Source organism: Thermobia domestica, chromosome 9, assembly GCF_964235325.1.
Source record: "Thermobia domestica chromosome 9, izTheDome1.hap1.1, whole genome shotgun sequence".
Taxonomy (NCBI): Eukaryota; Metazoa; Arthropoda; class Insecta; order Zygentoma; family Lepismatidae; genus Thermobia; species Thermobia domestica.
The window spans coordinates 178018540-178043434 of NC_137462.1; the positions used below are offsets into that span (position 1 = coordinate 178018540).

The following is a 24895-nucleotide window of genomic DNA, read 5'->3' on the forward strand; positions in this document are numbered from 1 at the left end:
ACCGTGTGCATGATTTATTAATCAATAATAAATTCGCATACCTCAAAGCTTCAACTCTCTTGCTTCATTCTTAATAAGTGAATAAATAAAATATATTAAATATATACAGTAAAGCAATGGATCATTTGCCCAAAGAATGATCTGTTGTTAAGTTATTACGAACATTCTACGGAAATGTACTTATTTCACGATTATTTCAGTTACATAATGATCGTAGATTGATGAAAAGAAACCAATGAAACAGAAAAACACGATTGTACAGTTTGACTGCGGCACTACGAATATTCAAAGGACAATATCATGAAATATTTAGTTTCAAAATCTGAGTCTCGAAAATCCTTAGTTTAAAATTTTGTGAGTTCCCAAAAATTAAGTACAAAATCCAAACGCAAAATAAATAAATGAATTCATAAACTAAAAATAAAACAAACTAAGAAAACTGAGTATCTTTAATCATTAAACATTTTATCAACTATAATAAATGAATAAATAAATAAAATGATGACAACTGAAACCTAAATTTTCATGTATATCATGATAAAAGTAGGTAAAAAGAATATCCGGAAACTGGCATGCATAGGCTATTTTGGAAGGAGATGGAATCATCAATTCTTCTATTACAAATAACTGACTGAGGAAAATTAAAAAAACAAGTACTGCAAAATTACTACATCGACTGAATTAATATTGTGAACCTGGACGTAAAATCTTACACATTCTGGAGTACGTAGCTTGAAGTGAGTGTAAAGGAGCGCGCCAATCAGCAATGGAAAGCAGCAATTTTACCCTATCCTCCTTTGAAAAATTCATTGTATTTTAACTATTTATTTTAGGAGCTACAATTTTCACAATAATTCAATCAAATTCAAGAGACAGACGTTTGAAGTACACATAGACAATCAACGGATAATCAACGTGCACTTAAATTATCCTTTCCACTCACCTTAACAACACATCAACCTGGCAGAATCATGATTACCTTTCCCATATGTGGACAAATATATGTATATACATATAGGTCTTAAAAGTTAAGGCATACCCACAAACCCTTATGCATCTCACGGACATTCTACTTAAATGATATATTTTTTTTTTTTATTCTTTCCGCTAAGTTATGTACAATACTATATTATCAAACCGGACGAAAATATCTCTATACAATAATTTTACTAAATTTGCATGCACTTACCATCAATTGTTCCAAACTCTCGTTCATGTGCCCGTGTTAATACTTGTTTGTACAAAATTTCCGCTTCTTTGTATTTTCCTTGCTTCAAATAACAAGACGCTAGGTTATTTTTGGTTTTAGCTACATTGGGGTCATCTGGTCCTAGTTTTGACTCATAAATTTCTAATGCTCTTTGGTAATATCTTTCTACTTCCTCGTATTTGCCCTATACCAGACGAAGAAAAAATGTATATATTCATAACAAAAATATCATGTTAATGTACAAATGTTAAACTGAAATTACAATCTGCAATACATCAGCTAACGTACGAATTTACATAAAAGAGAAAATATTGTTATCCGTGTGGTGCGTCAAGGGGTATTTTTCAGATTACTTCTTAAACCGATTCTTATTTTCGTTCTTTCATTTTATTCTTATTTATTTTATTTTATTCTTTTTTGAATAAAGATGACTTCTGCACTTAAGGCCGAAATGAAGTAGATTAGTACAACTATTGTACACAAAAGAACTTATGATGAGTTTAAGTACACAAAAGAACTTATAATGAGTTTATTTCAAAAACGGCAAATGGCGGACAATTTCAAAGTACTGCAGTGTACAGAAGAACTAATTTAGTCCAAGTTAGTTCACTACGACTTTTATTAGTCCAAGTTAAAGAAATATAACGACTTAATTTGCATATCAGTAAGAAAAGTGAATAAAGATACGAATTATTTGAGTCCACTTTGGCTCTGACCCATTTATACATAAATAGTTACAAAAGATACTTCTGATTTCAATAAATGCCTCTCGTGGGGTTCGTGTACCCCCCCCCCCCACAAAGTACGGCATTTCAATATATTTTATCAATAGTAAACATTATTAAAATGAAACAATATTAAGAATTTCTTTGATTGCATTTGCATAACAATAACAACAAACTATAAAAAAAATCAGAAAAGAAACATTCATAAACTTACATATTTTTTTTAAAAGTTGCTTTTGTAGTATAATCTCTGAGTAATGAATGGGGAATTTACGTCTGAATATAATACGAATAATATACGGAAGTGAAACGTGATAACCCACAAATATGTGTTCATCAAGGAACTACATGGAATATGCGGGTTACGTACATGTCTTTCCACTCTCTACATGTTGTTTACACGCATTTTTCACGTTCCAAGGTTGCAACCTTATCAACATGAAAACTACCTGTTTCCGTGAAATGAACATGCAATGATCTTTAAAAAATCGATACCTGCCTCATGCGTTTAAAAGTGTTCCATTTTCAGGCGCCTATAAAAATATGCCTGTTTATGCATGCTTCACAGGCATCTGTAAACCACCTGCATTTTCTGTCTGGGGTACCATGAACTGTATTCTCAATAATATAAATATTGGTTGAGAAATTCAGAAGGGAGTGTTAAATAACCATAGAATTTGCATTGCAGAGCTGTGTTGCTAGGCCTACTGATTTTGCACATTTCCTGTTTTCACACTGCCTCCTGAATTTGTGTTGACATATTGGAGAGTAATACGAAATTCTAATTTTTTAGTGTATGGTAAAGTTGGAACGTAGTAAGTAAAACTGATAAGAGTGTACGTGAATGAAACAGAATGTTGTTTTATCTGTGTCGCCAACATCTGTAATCGTTAGAACTTTATAGTAAGAAAAATCACGTCCTGGTTTTTGGCTTTTGCAAACAAATTAAAACCATATGCACCAAAACTATTGCAATCTGGAATCTACACATGCTGACTGAAGTCAATCTACTAAGATAGACATAGAAACAATGCCGTTGATATCATGAAGTTCAGCAGGGTTTTTCAATGATGGTAATTTAGGCTTATTATACGTAAGAATGTTGGAAGTTTCGGTGTTCACAGAATTGTGGGGATGAAGATTTCAAAGGAATGACTGAACTGACAAGGTTCACATAATAAAGACAACAGGATGCAGAAGCTGACATCTTTGACAAAGAAAATTTATGGACATATATAACACTTAGGTCATAAATGTTCACTAAAAATTTAAACAGAAGCAGGCCAAGAAAAGCTAGGAACTGTATGATTGAAGGATTTAGATCGTGAAACTGAAATCACAAGTAATTTTTTTTTCGGACAATCTACAAAATAGCTAATAAAAACCTATTTTGTAGTTTTGAAGATGAAATCAATCATTAATAAAATAGGTCATGAATAGGATTTACATTCTATGAATGCCTTTATATCACAGATTACGTCGCAACAGGAATGAAACAGCTCTTGATTAAATATCATAGAATAAAAAAATCCTTAATTATTCATCAAGAGTAAGTCATAATTCAGTATTAGCTGTGTATAAGCGTGCGATTTTCAAAATACTAAGATGATTGAACCTGTTAACGATTTCACTAGCCTAATAGAATCAGAAACTGTAACGGCCAGTGAAATACTTTGTTTGCTGGCAAACTCAGTTGCAATTCCAGTTGCAGTTGCAGTTTCTCTAAAGGTTATTTAAGGGACAATTTAATCTCAATCACTTGTGATAGTGAATCTCTCATGTTTGGATCACGAACTAGTCTCTTTTTTTTCGTATTATATATATATATATATATATATATATATTTGGTCTAGGAATTAATTCGTGCGGGTGGACAAGAGATGGCGCAACGAACGGAGCGTCCCACAGTTCCGTGTATCCACACATGTGTTGCAAACCCTTGTCATCGCGTATCGTTCGTAGTATAGGGCAGTGGATTAAAGCGTCAACAACACCAGTTTGTAGTTAAGTGAACATGGCGCAATTTGTGCCTGATAAAGTGTTTTTGCGGGGTGTCCTGCTGCATTACTTTAACATGCAGAAAAGTGCGACTGAAAGTCATCGTATTTTGGTGGAAGTGTATGGTGACCATGCTCTAGCTGAGCGAACGTGTCAGAAGTGGTTTGCACGGTTTAGAAGTGGTGATTTCGGCTTGGCAGACCAAGAGCGAGCTGGACAGCCAAAAAAATTTCAAGACGAAGAATTGACAGCATTGCTCGAGCAGGATTCGTGTCAAACGCAGGAACAACTTGCAGCAGCATTAGGCGTTGATCAAACAACAGTCTCCAAACGCTTGAAAGCCATGGGAATGATTCAAAAGATGTCACATTGGGTTCCACATGAATTGAAAGACAGAGACGTTGAAAGACGAAAAACCATTTGCGAATTGCTGCTTCAACGACAGAGCAGAAAGGGGTTTCTGCATCGAATTATTACGGGTGATGAGAAGTGGATCCATTACGAGAACCCTAAACGAAAAAAGGCCTGGGTGAAACCAGGTGAACCAGGTCCATCACAACCAAAACGAGATATTCACTGTGCAAAGGTTATGCTGTGCATATGGTGGGATATGAAAGGTGTGGTGTACTATGAGCTGCTTCAACCGGGTGAAACTATGAATGGAGAACGTTATCGACGACAATTAATGCGTTTGAAGCAAGCTCTGGCCAGAACACGACCAGAATGGGAGAACAGACATGATAAACTTATTGTTCAACATGATAACGCTCGCCCACATGTCGCAAAACCGGTCAAAACCTATTTCGAAAATGTCGGATGGGAAGTTTTACCCCACCCGCCGTATTCACCAGACGTTGCTCCTTCGGACTACTACTTGTTCGATTGCATGAACAACGATTTGATTGGACAGCGGTTTACTTCTTCAGAAGATATCGAAACATGGGTCTCTGACTGGATCGCTTCCAAGGATGAGGACTTCTTTCGCCACGGAATCCGTACATTGCCTGACAGATGGGCGAAAGTGGTGGCTAGCGATGGACAATATTTTTCTTAAGGTATTTATGTATTTTGTGTTTGTACTACAGCTTCAATGTGTGCGTACCAACCGCACGAATTAATTCCTAGACCAAATATATAAAGAGAAGAGTTTATCAATTGTTGTTTCGCAGATGCCAGTCATACATTACAATCGTCTAATCATGATGCTGTAAAAGAAGTAGTAAGCATGAACAGATTTAAGAACTTCATAGACAAATTATATGTGATTTGTCATGCATCACTCGCGGATCGCTAGGAACTACAGATCCCTGTAACATTGTTGGGAGCTACAGTATTAAAAATAGGACAAATTTCATCAACAAGGTGCGTAGCTTCCAGTTATAACACTGCTAAAACAGTGTAGCAAAACTAAGAATCGCTGGTATTTCATTTCCAGTAAGCGGAACAAGATAGTACTCATGGGAAGAAAGATCAATCCACATATGAAGCGCTCTATAACAAAATGGCTTCAGTCAAGTTCATCCTAGACTTAGCTTTGATGGTTGATGCATTTCAAAAGTATTTGAGGTGAGCTTGGACTTTCAAGATAGGAATATTGATCTGTACACAGTTTGAAATAACATTTAACGCATACCACAGGCCAAGCAACGAACAGGCTCTCCAAGCTGCTGATAAACTGAAGTTCTGTGGAACTAAAATCTTTTTCACGAAGCTTGGCAGCCTTCAGAAACAAACTGCGTAATTCGATGTTGTATCACTTCGCGCACAAGTGTTAACGATTGGCTATTTCGAATGCTTCCCACAATATTTCTGTTGTACCACGTGCTTATATTCCTGTCACTGCGACGTGAGCTTCTCACCCACACCCCCGCCCTCACATGGGACAAAATAGCCAATTCTCAACAATCTCGTCCTCTTCTAAGGGGAACCGAATATTATTTTTTTTTCCAAATTACAACTGAAATCACAATAAGTTATCATAATATTTTCAACTGAAAGACTAAGTGATGGCGCTGGTGTCTAACAGCAAGTATATTTATACAAATGAGAAATTATTTTGTTTTTCATTCACAAGCATTATCTAAGTCATTCAGTAAATCCATGGATAGGCCTACTGTAAACATGGATTATAACTTTTCTCCTAAAAATATATATTTCTTCATGTACTTTCTCACCTTGTGTCGCGTGCGAACATAAAATAGTAACATCAGTCATACGAAATACGTAAATAAGCACTGTGAACATTCTATTCTATGACAATATGAAAATTAGCTACTTAAGAAGTCACTTTACTTTAATATAATAAACAACATTAATATCGCTTGATAAGCTATTTACTTTTCTCCTGCACTTATTGTTTTGCCTTATGTTTATAAGTCGGAGCAACAAGTAACCTGCCGGCCCAAGATTTCGATAACATGTAGAGATGTGTTTTTACTTGGATCTGAAATACTCTTAGTATGCTTTAACAATACATCAATTGCCAGAGTATATTGAATCTGCTGTGGACTATTTTCTTATGGAAGAATCAACTGGTGTTACCAAACTCAGTGTTGGCGGTATTCGTACCACACTCAGATTGCAAATTTATAATTATTTTTCATTGTTCCTTATAACACTCGTTATTAAACAATTGGGTCATTTCAGAAAAGTGGCTTTTCATTCGAGATGAGGAAATTGTCAAAATTTAAATAAATAAAAAAAGAAAGAGAAAAATTGAAAAGGATAATAACTATTTCACTGATTCATTACGAAGTAGTGTAGTGTATGAGTTAATTCTTTATGTAGGTCTAATAATTTGTATATTGCCTTTTAAAAATGCGATCAGATTAAATGAATGCTTAAGAGATGCAAAAACGAATGTCTGGTATCACGACTGTTGGAACATTCGAAAGAACCTTAAAGATGGAAAAATTTTATACTGTTGGATACGATGCTTCAAAACTTTTGTGTTCTTTTTCACGTGGCTACGGTAGAATTTAAAAGAAGGCGTTATATGCATGTATTTTTTTTTTTTTTTTTAATCTTATGTGGAACCTAAACAGTTTCTTCGAATTTGATGAGTGAAGAGTCGATAGATTCTACATCATCTTACGACTGATACTTGGACTGTGGGGTCATATTTTCTGTTGGATATCAAATGAAAAGACAAGTCGCGAGGATTCAAATGATAATTTTAATTTATAGATATCCTATTAAGTGTGAAAAAATAAACGAATAAATTCTCTATTCAATAAGCAGTAAAGTCAATAGTTTTCAACTTCTTAAAAAATGAACAATTACTTGTTTCGAAGGCAGTGAAGACGCTAGAGGGGCCAAAGGGGATGGTATCCCGGCAGTCTGTCTCCTCTCCAACTGCTCCCACATGTATTGTAATGTAAATCAAATAATAAAAAACTATTTCCTACTTACAAAAAAGGGTGAACCCCTCTCCCCCCAAAAAAGTTTATTTCCCTGTGCTTGTTTCCTCAAGAAATTAAAGCTGGTATCGTCACTCCTGTACTAGGAGCTCAATGTTCTGAATAGGAGCATGAGTACAAGTACACATGTTTTTGATCTGCTAATGATCTCCCTTGTAGGTATATGGTTAGCTTGAGCGTCTTCGGTCCGGGAAATCCCGGTTCGATTCCCGGTGGAAGCTCATGTAGTTGGGAGCCTACATTACGCTGCAAGTTCATCTCTCAAAAAAGCCTCGCTGCTGAAAGAGACGCTAAACTCTAATCCATCCACCTAAACAAAGATCTGCTAATGGGTCACTAAGCCAGCAGAACATAGGAAGAGTGGCTCTGATTCAAACATTTTATGTTCGTTCGCAGCTAACAGAAACGTTAGAAATAAGCATTATAAAGTTTAGTTGTGGCAAAGAGTAGCTGTTGGGGAATTACATGAACTCTCTGATATACAGAGGAGATTATGACCCGTCACGATTAGCTGTACGTTACAATGACAGAATAAATTTAACGTATGATATCTATCTCCTTCCTTCTGGTGCATGTCTACGTTTATATACTAGTTCAAAGATTCAGGGGAGAGAAAATTGCTCCTGGTCCTGCTATCATAAGCCCTGCCACTTAATTTTTAATCTCCTTTATTCTCCCCTCTAATTTATCACAATATATAGTTTTATTTAGTTAGTTGGCAACACTTCTGCGTTGCATAACTGCATTCTTTACAAAGGGTGCAAAGCTTCGTGAAAAAGATTTTAGTTTACAGAACAAAGATAATGCTAATGGCCCAGCTATTTCTTCAGGCACATCTTTTAAGTACATTATCTAAACTTTCATAAAAGTCCTCCTTCCTGAAGTTATTCCGAGTTGTCAAGATGTGCATTTACACTGTATCCAAATAAATGGCTAGCAGAAGCCAAGACAAATATATATTTCTTGGGAAAAGGTTCTTCAACTTTCCAGATTTCACTTTGTGACAAGAAAAAAGATTCGAGCATTTAGGCAGTATCTTCGATCACCAGCTGTTATTTCTGAAAAGTTTCTTATTCAATATACTTTAAAAACTACACACATATACCTTCAGTGTACAGAAGATTGGTCCACATTTATGGAAACGATTTTGTCTCTCCTACACTAGGGCGTAAAGCCGTATTTCCACCAGCGATTGTGCTCGATATGACGACACTGAACATAAACTTTAGCCCGACACCGAAGTTTCCATTGGAGTAGGCTTCTGTTCAGAGAAATCTGATCAAGTTTGGACCACTCCTCCTTACAAACTTTCCACAAGCCAGTCAATGTGCGTAGGCGACGTAAGGAAATCGATCGCTTCAAACACCCGAAAGCACAAAAGTTCATTGGTGCAGCGTCGGGAGACTTGACAGGGATGTCTGAATATGAGATAGCATGGATTCCAGTTTCACGCGTTTTGCGGGCCATGTATGCCACAGTTGTTTGAGCCGTGTGGCTGGCTGCTTTGTATCGATGAATAAAGACTTTCGACATCTCAACACCATACAACAACGGAATATGCTGCCGGTATAATGGCTCCAGAACGTGTTGTTGATAGTATGCTGTGTTAATTTTCACATTTCGTGCAAATCTACGTAGGGGAAGTTTCCCATTATAGCAAAAACCTGCAACGACCATGAAACCACGGGGACCCAACTGGCATGGTCCTTAGCATCCTTGGGATGATAGTAAATGGCTCGAACCTGCTTGGAGTTTGACAAATAGATCCAGGCCTCGTTTAACATGACCACATATTTGCATTTGTCACCCGCTAAATATCGTTCATAGAGCCGTTTGCAATGGACCCTGCGTTCCCGGATGTGTTTGGCTGTGAGTGTACCCGCTGTTCCTGCTGACTGACAACGATAAGCTTTTCTCGAGTGACGATACATTTAGGGGGAATACTGAGTTTCTGTACTTTTTTTCTTTCTTTAAAATTCTGACAAGGTCTACCAGTAAAAATTACTCGATACTGTTTGAAGTTTTAAGAACATAAATATATATTCTCTAAAATCATCGGTTGCGGTAATACCGGTTAAATGGTTTATTCTTTTCGGTTAATTAATGTTGTATCGTATTTTAGTATTTTGTACATCATAACGTTTCTTAAAACCATACTCACCTGATTTTGGCATAACAATGCCAAATTATTTAATTGTTTGGCAACATCAGGATGATCCTTGCCAAGTACTTTCTCCCTAATTTCCAATGCTCTTTTGCATAAAGGTTCTGCTTCTTTGTATTTTCCTCGCTTTCCATACAAGACTGCTAGATTATTCAATGTAGCTGCAACCTACAATAAATTAATAATAGTTAACAAATGCACCACACGAATACTCCAGATATTTTTCCTTGAGCCATATTACATTACGTTGTCTAAGAAATACCAAGCCTTTGGAGAACAAAATTAAGAATACATTTATTGTTATTTGACAATAACATTATGACACCAAATATATATAATTATGTTCGATGACATGCCAATTTTCCTGCAACATCTTAATCCCGTGGCTAAAAGCTCCCGTGGTTTCTGATATATATATATATATATATATACCGGGTGAGGCATTTAAAACTATTTTTTTTTTTTTTTTGAATATCTGGAAAACTAAAAATCGGATTTTGAAGAAGTTGTAATAAAAGTTGTTCGTCTCGAAGGGGGACATCTAATGATACCACACTCGACCCCCTGCTCCCACCCCCTGGGGCGGGAGGAGGGTCAACTTTGAAATCTTAAATAGGAACCCCCAGTTTTTATTCCATATTCTGATTCTCCGTGAAAAAATACGTAACTTTTGTATTGAACATTTTTTTCGTTTCGTCATAGATGGTGCTGTAATCGACAAAAATCAAAATGGCTTACAAACATTTGAAAAATGAGGCATTTAAAACTTTTTTTCTGAATATGGTATTTCTTTGGAAAATGTAGTATTAAATATACACACAATTTACAATTTGTTTATTCAAACAGTAAAATCCAACCTCGTTTTACGATTTCACTTAAATTTAAATTATAAATGTATGTCAAGAACAAAATAATGATAAAAAATGGTGTGAAGTGAATATTCAGAAACAACGAAGTTTTGACTACAGATTTTGGGCCTACTATCCAACAACTAATGTTAATGAAGCTCAACAATGTACAGATTTAAAAAATAGTTAACAGAGTAAGAACTCTGCTATGATTTGCATCTTGTTCCATTGGCTGAATGAATGCACTATATCTAATTTCAAGGAGATTCATTTAATATTTCCCATTCCAGGACACTCCTATCTCACTTCTCATCGTGTTTTATGATAGGATTGAGCTTGAGCTTAAAGGTCGTGATACAATGATACAGCCTAAAGGATATGCTAAAGTATTCCGTAATCATAAACAGTGATCGAGATGTTTGACGAAAGTGCCTTGTACAACTGGAAGTAAGTATCGTAAGAAAATATGAAGAATGCAAATGAATGGCACTTCAAATTCCACAACTGTTAAAAGAAAAGTTATGTTCTTGCAACAGTACCAACTTCACCCATTGCAGTAGGGGATCAAAATCCCTACAACGCTGATGCTAATATGACTCGAAAAATTTTTAAGAAGAGTATGGGCAACACAAATATCGCACTCCAATTGATTCGATACTAATTAAAAAGGAAGAAGTCGAGAACGTCCGGAAACTTCTCATGCCTCATTTTGGATAAAATTGGTTGAGCAATCCAGATATGTACTTTTATTCTGCTTTTATAGGCAGGCAGAATTTCGAAGTTGGTTCAGATAATGATATTCAATATCACCTCATGGACAATGTCGATGATGTAAACTTTCCAACAACACGAAGTAATTTAATTATTTCTTTTACCATTTCTTCATTCCTAGTATTTTAGTATTTTAATCAATATTTTTCGTTGAGATATTAATAATTTGAATACTACTGATATTTCAGAATTAGTATCACATCAATATGATTGTAATTTGACATTTTTAACCTGTTTTAAATATTAGTAGGTGGTAAAATAATTTAATTGTATGTAATAAAATTCGAAATAAGCTAAATAAATAAACTTTTCAATAAAAATTGTGATTGGCAAATTTGTATTTCTGATGTAAACTTTAATTGGCAAAATAAATATATTATTTGTAATAAATTTTAACTGCCAAATGTATATCACGTAAAAGCATTTTAATTCGCAAAAATAAAGTCTGCTTTCAATAATAATGGAACAAAATTTCACTTCTCCAAAAAGTATGGTTTCAAAACGTCCCTTCTCATAGTTTTAGTTTCAAAGCTTCTCTTGTCCAAACATTTTCCTTAATAATATGCAACTAATTAGACTAATAATGCCAATTAGCTTCAGAACGTACTCCAAGCAACATAAATATTCCAAACATAAAATATTTCAACATTCCGATAGGTCTCTGAAGCACTAACTTTTTTTTTTTTTTTTTTTTTTTTTTTAAAGAGACGTTTTGGAAATACACTCGATAATTTATTAATACACAAGCCAATGAATGTTTCAAACTGCTGTCCATTTCACCTACATCGCTGACAGAAATTACACCAACACTGTGAACAAAGTAATGAATTATATTCTGGGGAATCAAACGTTAAGGCTGTAATCCACCAGTTTCTCATTACTGATTTAGAATACCTGCCCTTCCAACCTCCTGAGAGGGCACTGGGGGCATCAACTATGGTGTCATTTAATAGCAAAGAAATCAAAACTATCTGCTTTAATTTTCCTAATCTGATGCATATTTTTTGAGATATTATTTCTCAACTGTTAGTAACCCATTTTGAGTGTTATCGATTACAGCGACACCTATCATGCAACGAAAAAAGTATTAAATACAAAAGTTACGTACTTTTTCCCGGAGAATCCGAAATTGTAATAAAAAATGCAAGTTCCCGTTTAAGATTTCAAAGTTGACTGCCCTCCCGCCACAGGGGGGTGGGGGCAGGAGGTCGAGCGTGGTATCATTGGATGTCTCCCTTCGAGACGAAAATCTTTATTACAACTTTTTCAAAATCCGATTTGTAGTTTTCCAGATATTCAAAAAACAGTTTTAAATATCTCATTTTTCAAATGATTGTAAGCCATTTTGATTTTTGTCGATTACAGCGCCATCTATCACGCAACGAAAAAAAAAAATGTTCAATACAAAAGTTACGTATTTTTTCACGGAGAATCAGAATATGGAATAAAAACTGGGGGTTCCTATTTAAGATTTCAAAGTTGAACCCCCTTCCGCCACAGGGGGGAGGGGGCAGGAGGTCGAGTGTGGTATCTTTGGATGTCCCCTTTCGAGACGAACAACTTTTATTACAACTTTTTCAAAATCCGATTTGTAGTTTTCCAGATATTCAAAAAAAGTGTTTTAAATGCCTCACCCGGTATATATATATATATATATATATATATATATATATATATATATATACAGATGGTGATCAGAAAAATGGAAACAACTCTAGTTGGCAACACGTCAGATGTATGGGTTGGCAGTGGTGTCGTGGCGCCCGCAGAGCCGGATCGCTGGTGGTGGTGTGTTAGGTCGGTCTCCATACTACGTCAGGCGCAGTGGAACAGCAATGTCCAGTGGCTGCAGCAGACGGAGGTAGTGTAAAATGAGAGATCTCTCAGATTTTCAAAGAGGGCAAATTGTTGGTGCGCGGTTATGTGGAGTGAGTGTGACGGCAGTGGCTACTGTGTTAGGTGTGTCGCGTGGGACAGTGTCGAAGGTGATGACGGCCTACACAACACACGGGAAAACCACATCGGGGAAGCGGAACAGTGGGCGGAAGAAAATCATGAGTGACAGGTCACGCCGGGTATTAAAGCGCATTGTCATGCAGAACCATCGTGCCACTACGGAGCAAGTGATGGAGGAACTCAATCAGCACCTCCCCCATCCTGTTTCGACAATCACAGTCCGCCGCGAATTACATGATATGAACTTACGGGGTCGTGTTGCACGGGCCAAACCGCTCATCAGCGACCATAACGCTTTCGCACGCCGCAAATGGTGCCCCGACCATGCAACTTGGACCTTTGAGGACTGGAAACGTGTGATATAGTCGGATGAGTCATCCTTCACCCTATTCCCAACCACGGACCGTGTTTATGTGTGGAGAACGCCCAAAGAAGCTTATGATTTGCAGTGTCTCCGCCCAACTGTGAAACATGGCGGCGGCTCGGTGATGCTGTGGGCCGCCGAATCATGGTTTTCATTGGGTCCTGTGGTCACACTTAGCGGACGAATCACTGCCAACGATTATATCGCAATTTTAGGAGACCATTTGCATCCTATGGTCCGGATGTTGTTTCCGGACCATGACGCCATCTTCCAGGATGTTAATGCACCCATTCACACAGCTGGCGTTGTTGCAGCGTGGTTTGAGGAACATCGGGATGAAGTTCAACACCTTCTCTGGCCCGCCCAATCCCCAGATCTCAAAATAATTGAACATCTGTGGTCCGTCTTGGAAACACGACTCCGGCGACGAATTCCACCTTCTTCCTCTCTCACAGAACTGACCGATGCCCTGCACGAGGAATGGTGTAAAATTCCACTTGCTACCATTCACGACCTCTATGCCTCCATCCCACGTCGCATCAAGGCTGTTCTGAAGGCGAAAGGTGGCCCGACACCATATTAATCTGGTAAGTTGCAATTTCGTTCAGGTGTTTCCATTTTTCTGATCACCATCTGTATATATATATATATGTGTATGTGTGTGTGTGTGTGTGTGTGAGGTTCTTTATAGGGTTTACAACTTCAATCAGTTATAATACTTTATTGAAACCACTGCAAAACACTTCAAATTGACTCATGTAGTGAGTAGCAGCAGAGTTGACCACACATGGCGCCACCGGTCAGTCGTTGAAAATGGAGACTTTCACTGGTGCGGAAAATGCTAAGTGCGTATTTTGGTTTGAAGAAACGAAGTCAGCAACGAGTGTACAGCGTAAGTTTCGCACATAATACAGCAAGGAATCACCCAGCAGACCAACATTGTACAAATGTCACCAGACACTTGTTGAAATAGGTTGTTCTGTGCGACACACAAAGGCTCCAGGGCGCTCACCCGTGACTAACGATATGGTGGAAGCAGTTAGAGGGAGTTTTGTCCGCAGTCCTCGAAAATCTACACGACGTGCATCACAAAAAACTAGTATCCCTCAGACCACTGTTTGGCGTGTATTGCGTAGACGTTTGTCCATGAAGCCATACAGATTTTCCTTGATTCAAGCACTGAGTGAAGCGGATAAACATACCCGACATGAATTCTGTGTTGCCATGTTGGATCGCATTACTGGTGATGAGTCATTCTTGAACAGTATTCAATGACGAATCAACTTTTCACCTTTCCGGCCGAAGTCAACGCACACAATTGTATTTGGGGCACGGAAAACTTACTTGCGCACATGGAGCTGGTTCGTGACAGCCTCAAAGTAAACGTGTTTTGCGCTGTTTCCAGAGCAAAGGTGTATGGACGATTCTTTTTTGCTGATAGCACCATCACCGGTATCGCCTATCTTGATATGCTCTAGAACCCCCTTGTTCCACAGCTAGATGAAGATGATCACGACGGCCGTTTATGGTGGCAACAAGATGGCGCCCCGCCGCACTACCTGATCGACGTAAGGGAACTTCTTGATCAGCGTTTCCCAGATAAGTGGATAGGCCGTGGTGATAAGCCTGGCCACTTGACTTCTTTCTGTGGAGGTTTATGAAAGGTAAGGTGTACACCCCTCCCCTACCTGATATGTTAATGAACTTGAAACATCGCATCACAACAGCCATCGCGGACGTTATCCCCGAAATGCTGGCTACTGTTTGGCAGGAAATCGACTTTCGTTGAGATGTGTGACCTGCAGGTGCACACACTGAGCCATAATGGATCTGTCACAAAAAACTTGAAGTGTTTTGCAATATAATGATATATAAACCAAGTCTGTATGTGGTTCCACTAAAGAATTATAAGTGATTGAAGTTATAAACCTTATAAAGATTCACCCTGTGTATATATAAAGTGACAAGTGGTTCTCTCATGCCTCTTATCAAACCAACTTAACACTAGTCTGGTGGTTCTACGGAGACCGAAACAAATGATAATCTGACAGCGTCAGGCTCAGGCTATACGGTTGATAATTGAAACCTAGAAGCCAAGTTCCTTCAATTTTTGGCGGGTCGTTAAATATACAGAACGGACAATTTGTCTTGATATGCCCTTGTAACTTTTAAACTAATGAACAAAAAAGGGTGACATTTTGTACCATCACAATATCGGCAGGGAGACGTTGTTTGGCAAATTTAGCAATACCACAAGCAGGGTGTCTACTAAAATGCCAAAATGAAATTTCGTGACCTTTCCTTTACCAAAACACAAAATTTCGTAAATTAAAAAAAAACTAATAACAATACCTATATTCTTCAGCACTTATCTTTATCCTATCTCTACTTTCAAAGGTTGTTCCTTGGAGTGATAAAAGGCTGGTGTCTTCTCACAGTTGAATAAACTGGTTAGATGCGTAAGTGGTTTCGGCGATGCGACGCGATTTGCATCGCCACTGCTCAATGATGCCAGCTGAAGAACAGTCTCAAGAACGAATTTCAATGTGAATTAGGTCGAATTTTCATGCATGCGATAGAAGCGTGCTTTGCTTGCGATTTGGTAGCGTCTAAAGCAGACAAAAGAAATTTTTGGTGGTGAATTTTGGCGTTTTATACCTAGGTACAATAAAATTTTCCAGTCTGTACTTATATTCGTACAGATAAAAATATCTTGACCCTAAAGCTAAATTTCGTGACTTTTTCTTGACTTTCATGACAGTTTTCTGATTTCGTGACCGATAGACACCCTGATAAGGTTAATGGTGTTGTCTCTATTGGAAACCACGTACGTAATTTGATGTGATATTTAACTAAAAACACTTCTCCAAAAAATCACATTTTCACAATTCCTTGTAACTTGTTTCTATTTCTTCGAACACATCATCTGATGACTGTAGTATTCAATTTAAAATGTTTTGGATATGCATTACCATGTCCACTTGCATTATTACCGCTGTAGAACTCTCCCAACTTCGGTTGTTTTTCGATATTTGTAATACCGTAGCGTCCTTAGCTTGTAACATTAAATAATAAGTGTGGTATTTTGTGTTTTCGTTTTCGTACACAGAGATTTGAAATTTGTAATAACCTGACGTACGTAGTGCCATTTGAAAAATTAAAACTTTATGTTGAGTTGGCAACACTGTTAATCTCGTATCACAGATACGCCAAACAATATTCCCTTGACGATATTTTCATGGTACAAAATTTCAACGTTTTTTGTTCATTAGTTTAAAAGTTAGAAGGACGTACCAAGACAAGCCGTCCACCCTGTATACGTGATGTGGAGTTGTCAGCGTGATATACGACATTCTTTCTGTTCATCAGTTTCGGTAATTTCTTTTGAATTGCTAAATGCATTTACACTAATTGTCAACAATACAGGTCCGAGTCTTATCATTCTGGCCACCGACAGCAACCTGTAACGCACAACATCCTTCCAACCCCATCAAACGCACAGCATAGCTTCCTGGACATCAGTGTAAGGTTTGCCACAGGCTATAGCTTCCTATCACCGCAATCACAAACTTTTTCACACACTGTTGTCATAGGTTATCAACTTTTCACCACTCGTGATCAACCGCTTCAGAAATTGCTGGAGTTCATTACGTTTCAGTAGAAATTAGATCGAGTAAATGTTTTTGAGTCAGATCATGGTGGCACCTAAACGTTGAGCTTATTTTTGTAGTCAGCTATCTGCAAACAGTTTACTACTGTTTCGTGATGAATGTTTAAGGAGCATCTTGGACATCGAAATTTTCAGAATGAAAGCGACTGACTTTTGGCTATTGCTTTTGATAACGTATCTTACTCATAAACACAATAAATTTTTTGACAGACCTGCACAGCATTTGTGCTTTTATCGAGATAAAATTGTAAAATGCAACGTCGTTTTGTGCAAAGTTTACTCACCTTTATGGCACAATACCTTACATCTGATTATAAGAATTCCAACACTTTTTGCACATCTACATGCTTTGACTGTCAGCTGTTCAACGAGATTAGGTCTGACCTGCTGTGACAATGATGGACCTGAAATCTGGGAAACTAACACCATCTCATGCGCAAAAGGCTCAATACTCTTTAGACGACTTGATACTTTCACCCCAGATTCTCGATTATAGAAAAAGATAAACTTCTATCTTAAAAGTAAATTGCTAGTCATTATTCTTATTTTCGATGAATTTGCATGCCAAGTAGGTTGCACTTGATTTTCACACGTAAAGCACCAGAAAAAAAATGCACATGTAATAAATGGCATACATAACTTAAAGAAAGTACTATAGCAGTGCTTCACTCTCTTACTATCTTCTACGTACAGCAGGAATGAAGTTTACTGAATTTGTTAAGGTAAATTGAATTAAAAATAAATATTTCATTACTTACAGCTGGATGATTTTCTCCTAACGTTTTCTCCCTGATAGCAAGAGCATCATTCAATAAATTGGCAGCCTCCTTGTATTTGTTCTGATCCCTGTAAGGTAAGTAAATATATGGCAGCTTCATGAACATTAGCAAAGTTCGAGTTAGTATAGTCATAACTGATAACTTTGTTGGTTATACAGTAGAATCAACCGTGCATTTAATACAGATACAACATATATTTTAAGTTAGTGAGATTATGTCTACGGTAAGATTATAAAATGCAATTGTATTAAAATTTTGGGTGCCTACGGATATATCACAGTTCAAGTAGTTCCATTAACTTCAGCGCAAACTTCTGAAATTCATTTTGCAGGCGACCGAGTTTCACAATACATATCGGTTTACTAGCTATGTACCCTTACAGAATATTCAAGTGAATACATCACTATTTGTTTATTACTAAAGTGTACGTCATATAAAGGATAAGATACAGAGAGAAAGAATTTTTCAGTTCCTTTTTGAATGAACATTTACATTCATTAATTCTTGGATTTTAAGTATAAATCAATATTTAATATACAAAAATATTTAATTGTATTACCTTTTCCGTATGCACGTATTATGTTAATGTGCGTACTCGTCTCGTGCGTCAAGTTACAACGAAAACTGCTTAGTCCTCAAAGGAGAGGTAAATCTTGCTGTACCGTCTGAAACTAACATTCGATCATTGCTGGATCTTATAACGATACTAGTTCTTGTCCTTCGAGGCTAAGAACTTCTCCGTTGTAGCTTCCAGCTATTCTTGGTTGTTGTTAACTCACGGAAGTACGAAGTGAACCATGGATAGTGGATAAATAATAATCCGAGGTTCGGAGTAGATGCAGGTATGGCATCAGTTCAATTTCCGCAAGTCCTTATGTTTATTCCGAGTCGTTCTAGAAGTATATTTTTGCATTGCCTAGCTGCAAAAGAGCTTATTATTTTCAGGATATTTTCGGTACACAAAGCAAACATCTGCTCCAACTGTCAGCCAAGGCTGGTGGCGTGATTCTGTATTTTAGTTTCTTTGGAGACAACACCTATTATTTGGAGGGCAAATTGGAATTGATGGTTCGATCGTCCACGACCTACAAGTGAATTGTAACATAATTACACCAGACGCACAGCATCACTTTGTGCTCGAAATGCCAGTATTACGCGAGTTTCTGGCACCTAGACCTTGTATAACCACTCTTTATGAACGGTAGACTTTCGGAAAAATATCAATTTTCCACAGCGTTTATTATTTTACTAAGGAAATGCAAATGCCGTGGTTTGCCAGGAGTTTTGCATATTCTCTAGTTTCTGTGCCTGAGATAGACTCAATTCGGTTGTTCCGGATGCTTTTTGCCATGGTCGTGAGGAATTGTGAGATATCGAGCTCCGCTGATTTCTCCTAGTGCTAGACGTGGAATATGTCTCTATGCTCAGGCGCACAATCTCGGATTTCACAGCTTTCGGTCTACCTGACCTCGGCCAAGTTCTTGTAACCAACAAATTCCTTAGATTATTGGTTAATGAGTTGTGATCTATTGTCTTCATCTTTAGCACACGAGTGTTTCGGGTTGCTTCCGCGTTGATGATGATTCAGACGTAAAGCGAAAATTCCCGATTTAGACTTCACTGTACTTTCTTCATGTTTGAGCCTGTCAAATCACACATGCAATGCCGCACTTTACAACTTCTCAGGGCACAAATCAGAACTATCTATACCCGTATTAGTAAGCACCTTCAACGGCTTGAACTGCTTTTAACACGGGATATACTGCAAACGTCATACGGGAATACTAGAAAACTTATGACTCAACTTCGTATAATGCTGTGATATGGCATAGGAGGAGGAAGAAAATTATATTGGAGTAGAAAAAGTTACTAACAATATGGTAACTGGAATACGAGTAATGGTCACTACAAGAATGCGTTGAAGTGGTGAATTATACAGGGTTAGCATAAATCAGGTTACAAAACAATATGTCTATGGATATCTCTAGATCTTACGTCATTTGATTTCTTTCTGTGGAATATGTAAAGGACAGTTTATCTACTCAATGGACGAGACTTCCAGTGCGTGTTTTCACAGTATAAATATTTTACATCTTCGTATTCTTTTGTGGTTGATAACGATGGCGAAGATGTTTTTGATATTACTGCAACTTCTGCCTATATCTAATTTTGATTATGTTATTTGAAGAAAGAGAAATAAAGTTCCGTAAGTCTGTCTTTCTATGAATGATGATGATTTTTTGATGACCCACTGTTATCAATATTATGTTTTGTATCTTCAAGGCATTTTAAAAAAGACCTGATGTTGGGATGTCGTTATATTAGAATCTCAAATATATTCTTTAATTGTGGTGTGTGTGTTCCTTTCACAAAAAAGGTTTTATTATTATGTTTAAATAAATCTTGAACAGGATAAAGCGGTAAAAGCAAGTAACTTTTGGGTTTATTTATAACAAAAATTCTTACCACTGTACCTCACTGCAGATTCAGTAGCGTCTTCGAATTTATTATCCTAACATAAAGTATCATTTATGCATATATATTTACACATTTACATATATATATTTATCCTTTTGAAGCTTACATATTTATAAAGTCCATACCTGTACACCAAGGCAAGAATGTTGAGCATGGTTGCTACGTCAGGATGATCATGCCCACTAGTCTTCTCTAGATCTTCCAAAGCTTGTTTACAGAGAGGAACTGCTACTTCATAACGTCCTTGTGAGGCGTATTGAATTACTAAGTTATGTAATGTTCTAAGTCTTGCAGGAATTTCATATCCCGCATTAACTTGCTGTGCAAACTGACTGGGTGGAGTTGGTGACATGGCTGAACAGAAAAATAAATTATGTTATGTTTTAATCATTCATTATATGTAAACTAATAACTTTACATGTAATAACTTAATATGTAAACACATACATTTAATGTTACCATAAAATAGTTATCACAATAGTGGAAACACCTTAGGTTTATGCAAATTACCTACTTAATATGCTGTTCGAACTTTAGCTTATGGTACAGTTCGTATTAATCGCGAAATTAAGAGCCTAATAACTTGAATGATTCACGACAAGTAAAAGTGAGAGTAATAGATACGGAGTAGGTGCGTTGTATTGCAAAGATCTTTTTGTACCTGTTAATGTCTATAATTCAGTACCAAGTCTGCCATGGAAGAAAACATTAGATTGAAATCATGCAAACACAATGATAAAAGCACTTAGGTAAGATTAGTAACGTAGTAGGATATTAATCACCTTTGGCCGGGGCTACGCGGCAAGAGTAAAAAAAATGGCCCAAGATAGTATGAAAGAGAAAAGAAGTCAAATACTTGTCAGGTTTGTCCATTGAACTGGAAACTAAAAATGCGCTCAGTGACAATACACAAGAGGAAGCAAGAAATGAGTTAAGTATAAACACTGCAGTATTCCAAGTGCGTAAAGTCGTAACACTGAAAGTAGTTCAGCATTGAATACTAAAGAAAAGATGGGCAATCTAAAACCATACGTACATGTAGTTGTAAAAAAGTAAATAATATATTATATTATATTATATATATATATATATATATATATATATATATATATATATATATATATATAAATACAGTATAGTCTTGAAACTGCTGTAATAAGGAGCGAAACACTTGTTGAAATTCGTTAGAGTTGGTGCTTGGCTTCTTATATTGGACTAGATAGAAATAACTAGTTGGACGAAGTATCTTCCATAGGGGTATAGGTAGAAAATCCAACTTCGACGCCAAGAGGATCCAAAAGGTCTGGAGTACAAGTTCCAGAAGGTCTGGTAGCGTTAGGTAGTGCCTGATAACTTGGTAGCGCTCTCCAGCTTCCAGAGTCCAAGATGAAGGATGGTGAGGCATTGATTTTAGACGGGCAAAACAGTAGAGCATCAGCCGATAACGGTGCTGGGTTAAAGATGACTCGTGTGCCTCAACGTATGAATTACAAGCTGCGAATAGGACCGATACGGAATGCACTAGTCGCTACTGTACACCAAAATGATTAACAGTGTTCAGTTGATGTAACATGATAAGTCTGGAGGATCCATAAACAATACATCCATAGTCCAACTTTAAGCAGATTAGGGTACGATATAGTTTAAAACGACAATGCAATAAGCACCCCAAGAAATATGAAGCAACACTTTCAGGAGATTAAGCGCTCTTAGGCACCCAGATTTTAGCTCTCGTAGGTGGACTGCACAAGACAGCCAGTGTTCAAGACTGAAGGCCTACAAATCGGATGTCAACAAACGACAAGAGTCTACGGCACATATAAAGATCTGGATGATATGCGCAGTTACGTAAGCTACAAAAATGGACACTGTCTTGTCGATGTAGAATGTAAATCCAGTGGTCGTTAACCAGTGTGAAAGCTTGTTCACAGGGAGCTGTAATTGTCTAGCGCAGCAACACGGAGATCACAAGAACGGTAATAAATATCAAAGTCGTCCTTGAACGGGAGCAAGTTTCTTTCAAAGTATCATCTACCACCACAGCAAAGGATCATACTTCAGACACTATTTTCTTGCAAGAAGCGGCTGGAGAATGTGGATCCTAATCGAACTCGAAAATATTGATCTCCAAAAACTGGTGTAGAGTCAAGTCCACATGATCTTGCACTCCCCAAAGAAACAGCTGACGTAAAATTTCATAACGCCAAATATGTCAATCTATCAGAAAATCAAGGAAGATGCGATCAGCATCCTGAATTGCACTCTCTGAGATGAGCAAGATTATCAGTAGTGGAACGGAAGTTCCGGAAACCAAATGGAAACTGGAAAGCAAAGAGTTAGTTTTCAAATACCACACTAAGCAAATTTTGATTATTTTCTCAAATAACTTGCGTTAAATGACTGGTTAGCGAAATTGGTCTATAACTGGAGATAGAGGTAGCCGAATTCACGTCAGAGAGCAGAAAAGGATCCTTCAATCGAGATAAGATTACAGGGGTCTAAAAGATGTTCTTTGCCGGTGGCAGGAAGACTATAAGCATAGAGTAATGTATCGAATCTGGTCCAGGTGCAGTGTATTTAGAGCTAATGAAATCAGTGATTAAATTCAGAAGCAGTAAAGGGCAAATTGTAGTCTTTATTATTTGATGACGTATAATGTAACTGTCTACATTCTACTCATGCTTTAACTTGTACGAAGTCCGGCGAGCAATTTGCTGAACAAGAAACTGCAGCTACATGTTAGTCCAATTCATTAGCAATCCGCTTCTGGTCTGCAAACAGTTCATCTTGCACAAAGAGCGTAAAAAGTTGACAGAAGTGGAATAGCCCTAAAAATGACGAACTTTGGACCAAACAGCACTCATGGAACTACTTGCAAACTGAAGACATAGTCGCAGCAGCTACGTCGTTTCCCTTGTTTAATCAAGTATCGTGCTCTAGCACAAAGGGGATGTAACTGTGCCGAACAGTTAGCTGCACGAGCACGATTGAAGCGACAAAGTGCTCGGCGTCGTGCAAGAATACTTTGACGTATTTCTTCCGACCACAAAGAAACATTAGGTTTCAAGAAGCTCCATGTAACAGTGGAATAGAGGCATTAGCACCAGTTATAACGCTTGCGTGAAAGGCCTCAAGGATCATCAACTGAAATGAGGGTCTAGTATGAAATCAAAGATGTCCTTGGTCGACACGGCGGAAATCGTAAGGAGGCAAATTATTAAATTGTAAAGCGGGTAGCCAAGTGAAAACGATCGGAAAATAATCACTGCTACATAAATCATGGTGTACACGCCATTAAAGATTAAATACAAATCGTCGTAGGCTGCACAGAGAAAGATTCAGATGTGTAGGATTGTCATCGCTTAATAAGATATGGTATGAAGTGTCCAGGAAAGTTGCCAATTTTCGACATCGAGGCTCGGCATGAAGAAAACCCCACAGCTCATGATATAAGAATTGAAGTCGCCTATCAGAGCAGGTAGCAGCAGTGAGAAGGCGTTTAAATTCTTCGAAGTGAGTGAATAGCCATTCATGTTCCATTGTAGAAGAATTATTGAGTTAGAATTAAGAACGACCGAAGTTTTACTGTTTCCCCTTTTTTATTCTTGCCTTTAAAAAGAAGGAAATTACCAAGATCCTCTTCCACCATGCCTTCATCATAGAAATATCAATCTGTGTAGGACTGAGTGGTATTTCTGTTTTCTCTCCTCCAGAGGACTCAAAGACTGTTGACGTACAAGTTCTTATTTCACAGTGTAGATGGTGGAAGCAACAGACTGAGATTTAACTGATCGCTCAACTGTACCATCCAATGTTAACTTTCATTCTGTAGTAGTATATATTTTAGGTGCTTTCGACGTGGGTGGTGTACTCTTTAACAATTATTCCCTCAAGGATTGTTGAGTAGGATCCCGAGGAATTCCTCCGGAAGTAGAACTGCTTTGCGTAAACTGATATTGGTGGCTGCTATGCAGAGTTCACTGCTGGCACAACAGAAAGATTAAATGTCCGAGTGCTGATACCAACAGTCTGTATTCCGTGCGAATGAACAATTTCACAGCAGATGAAAAAGTGAAGGAAGATATGCGCCGGTTTGATGCGGAGCTGGGAGCGGGAACCTTTTCAGTAATCGTAACTTCACGGAATACTTTCTCATCCTTGAATGTCGGACGTCAAGAGACCAGCCAGATGTGCTACTTTACAACTGGCACATGTAGGCGGGGCTGCATACTGTGTTGGATCATGTGCTCATTTCCAGAAGAATATGAACCATTCTTCATGCAGTGCAACATCCTCAGTTGAATCACTGGTAATGAAAGAGAAAGTACGTACCGGACTCACTGCTCTAGACTTGACTACAGGTGATCAATAATGTTCGGTCATAGAATTTCGAGGGCTAGAGAAAGTATTAAGTCCTGTTATTCCTCAAACCACGTCTTGTGTATTAGCGCACTGTTACCGAACAATGCATCATTGTTTGTGAACACCAACAACACAGGTAGCAACCTGGTCA

At 37.5% G+C, this 24895-nt stretch overlaps 1 protein-coding gene across 9 annotated transcripts in view; it reads right to left on the minus strand.

Moving 5' to 3' along the window:
* The window catches only part of Klc (kinesin light chain), a 244533-nt gene that overhangs the window by 61871 nt on the left and 157767 nt on the right, over positions 1-24895 (minus strand). For all 9 annotated transcript variants that reach the window (XM_081725512.1, XM_081725519.1, XM_081725511.1 and 6 more), the window contains 4 exons: positions 20508-20736; positions 17884-17971; positions 9514-9684; positions 1190-1394 (listed from right to left, as the gene is read on the minus strand). In XM_081725512.1, coding sequence (XP_081581638.1) covers positions 1190-1394; positions 9514-9684; positions 17884-17971; positions 20508-20736 — 693 coding nt within the window. The remainder of the gene's footprint in view (positions 1-1189; positions 1395-9513; positions 9685-17883; positions 17972-20507; positions 20737-24895) is intronic.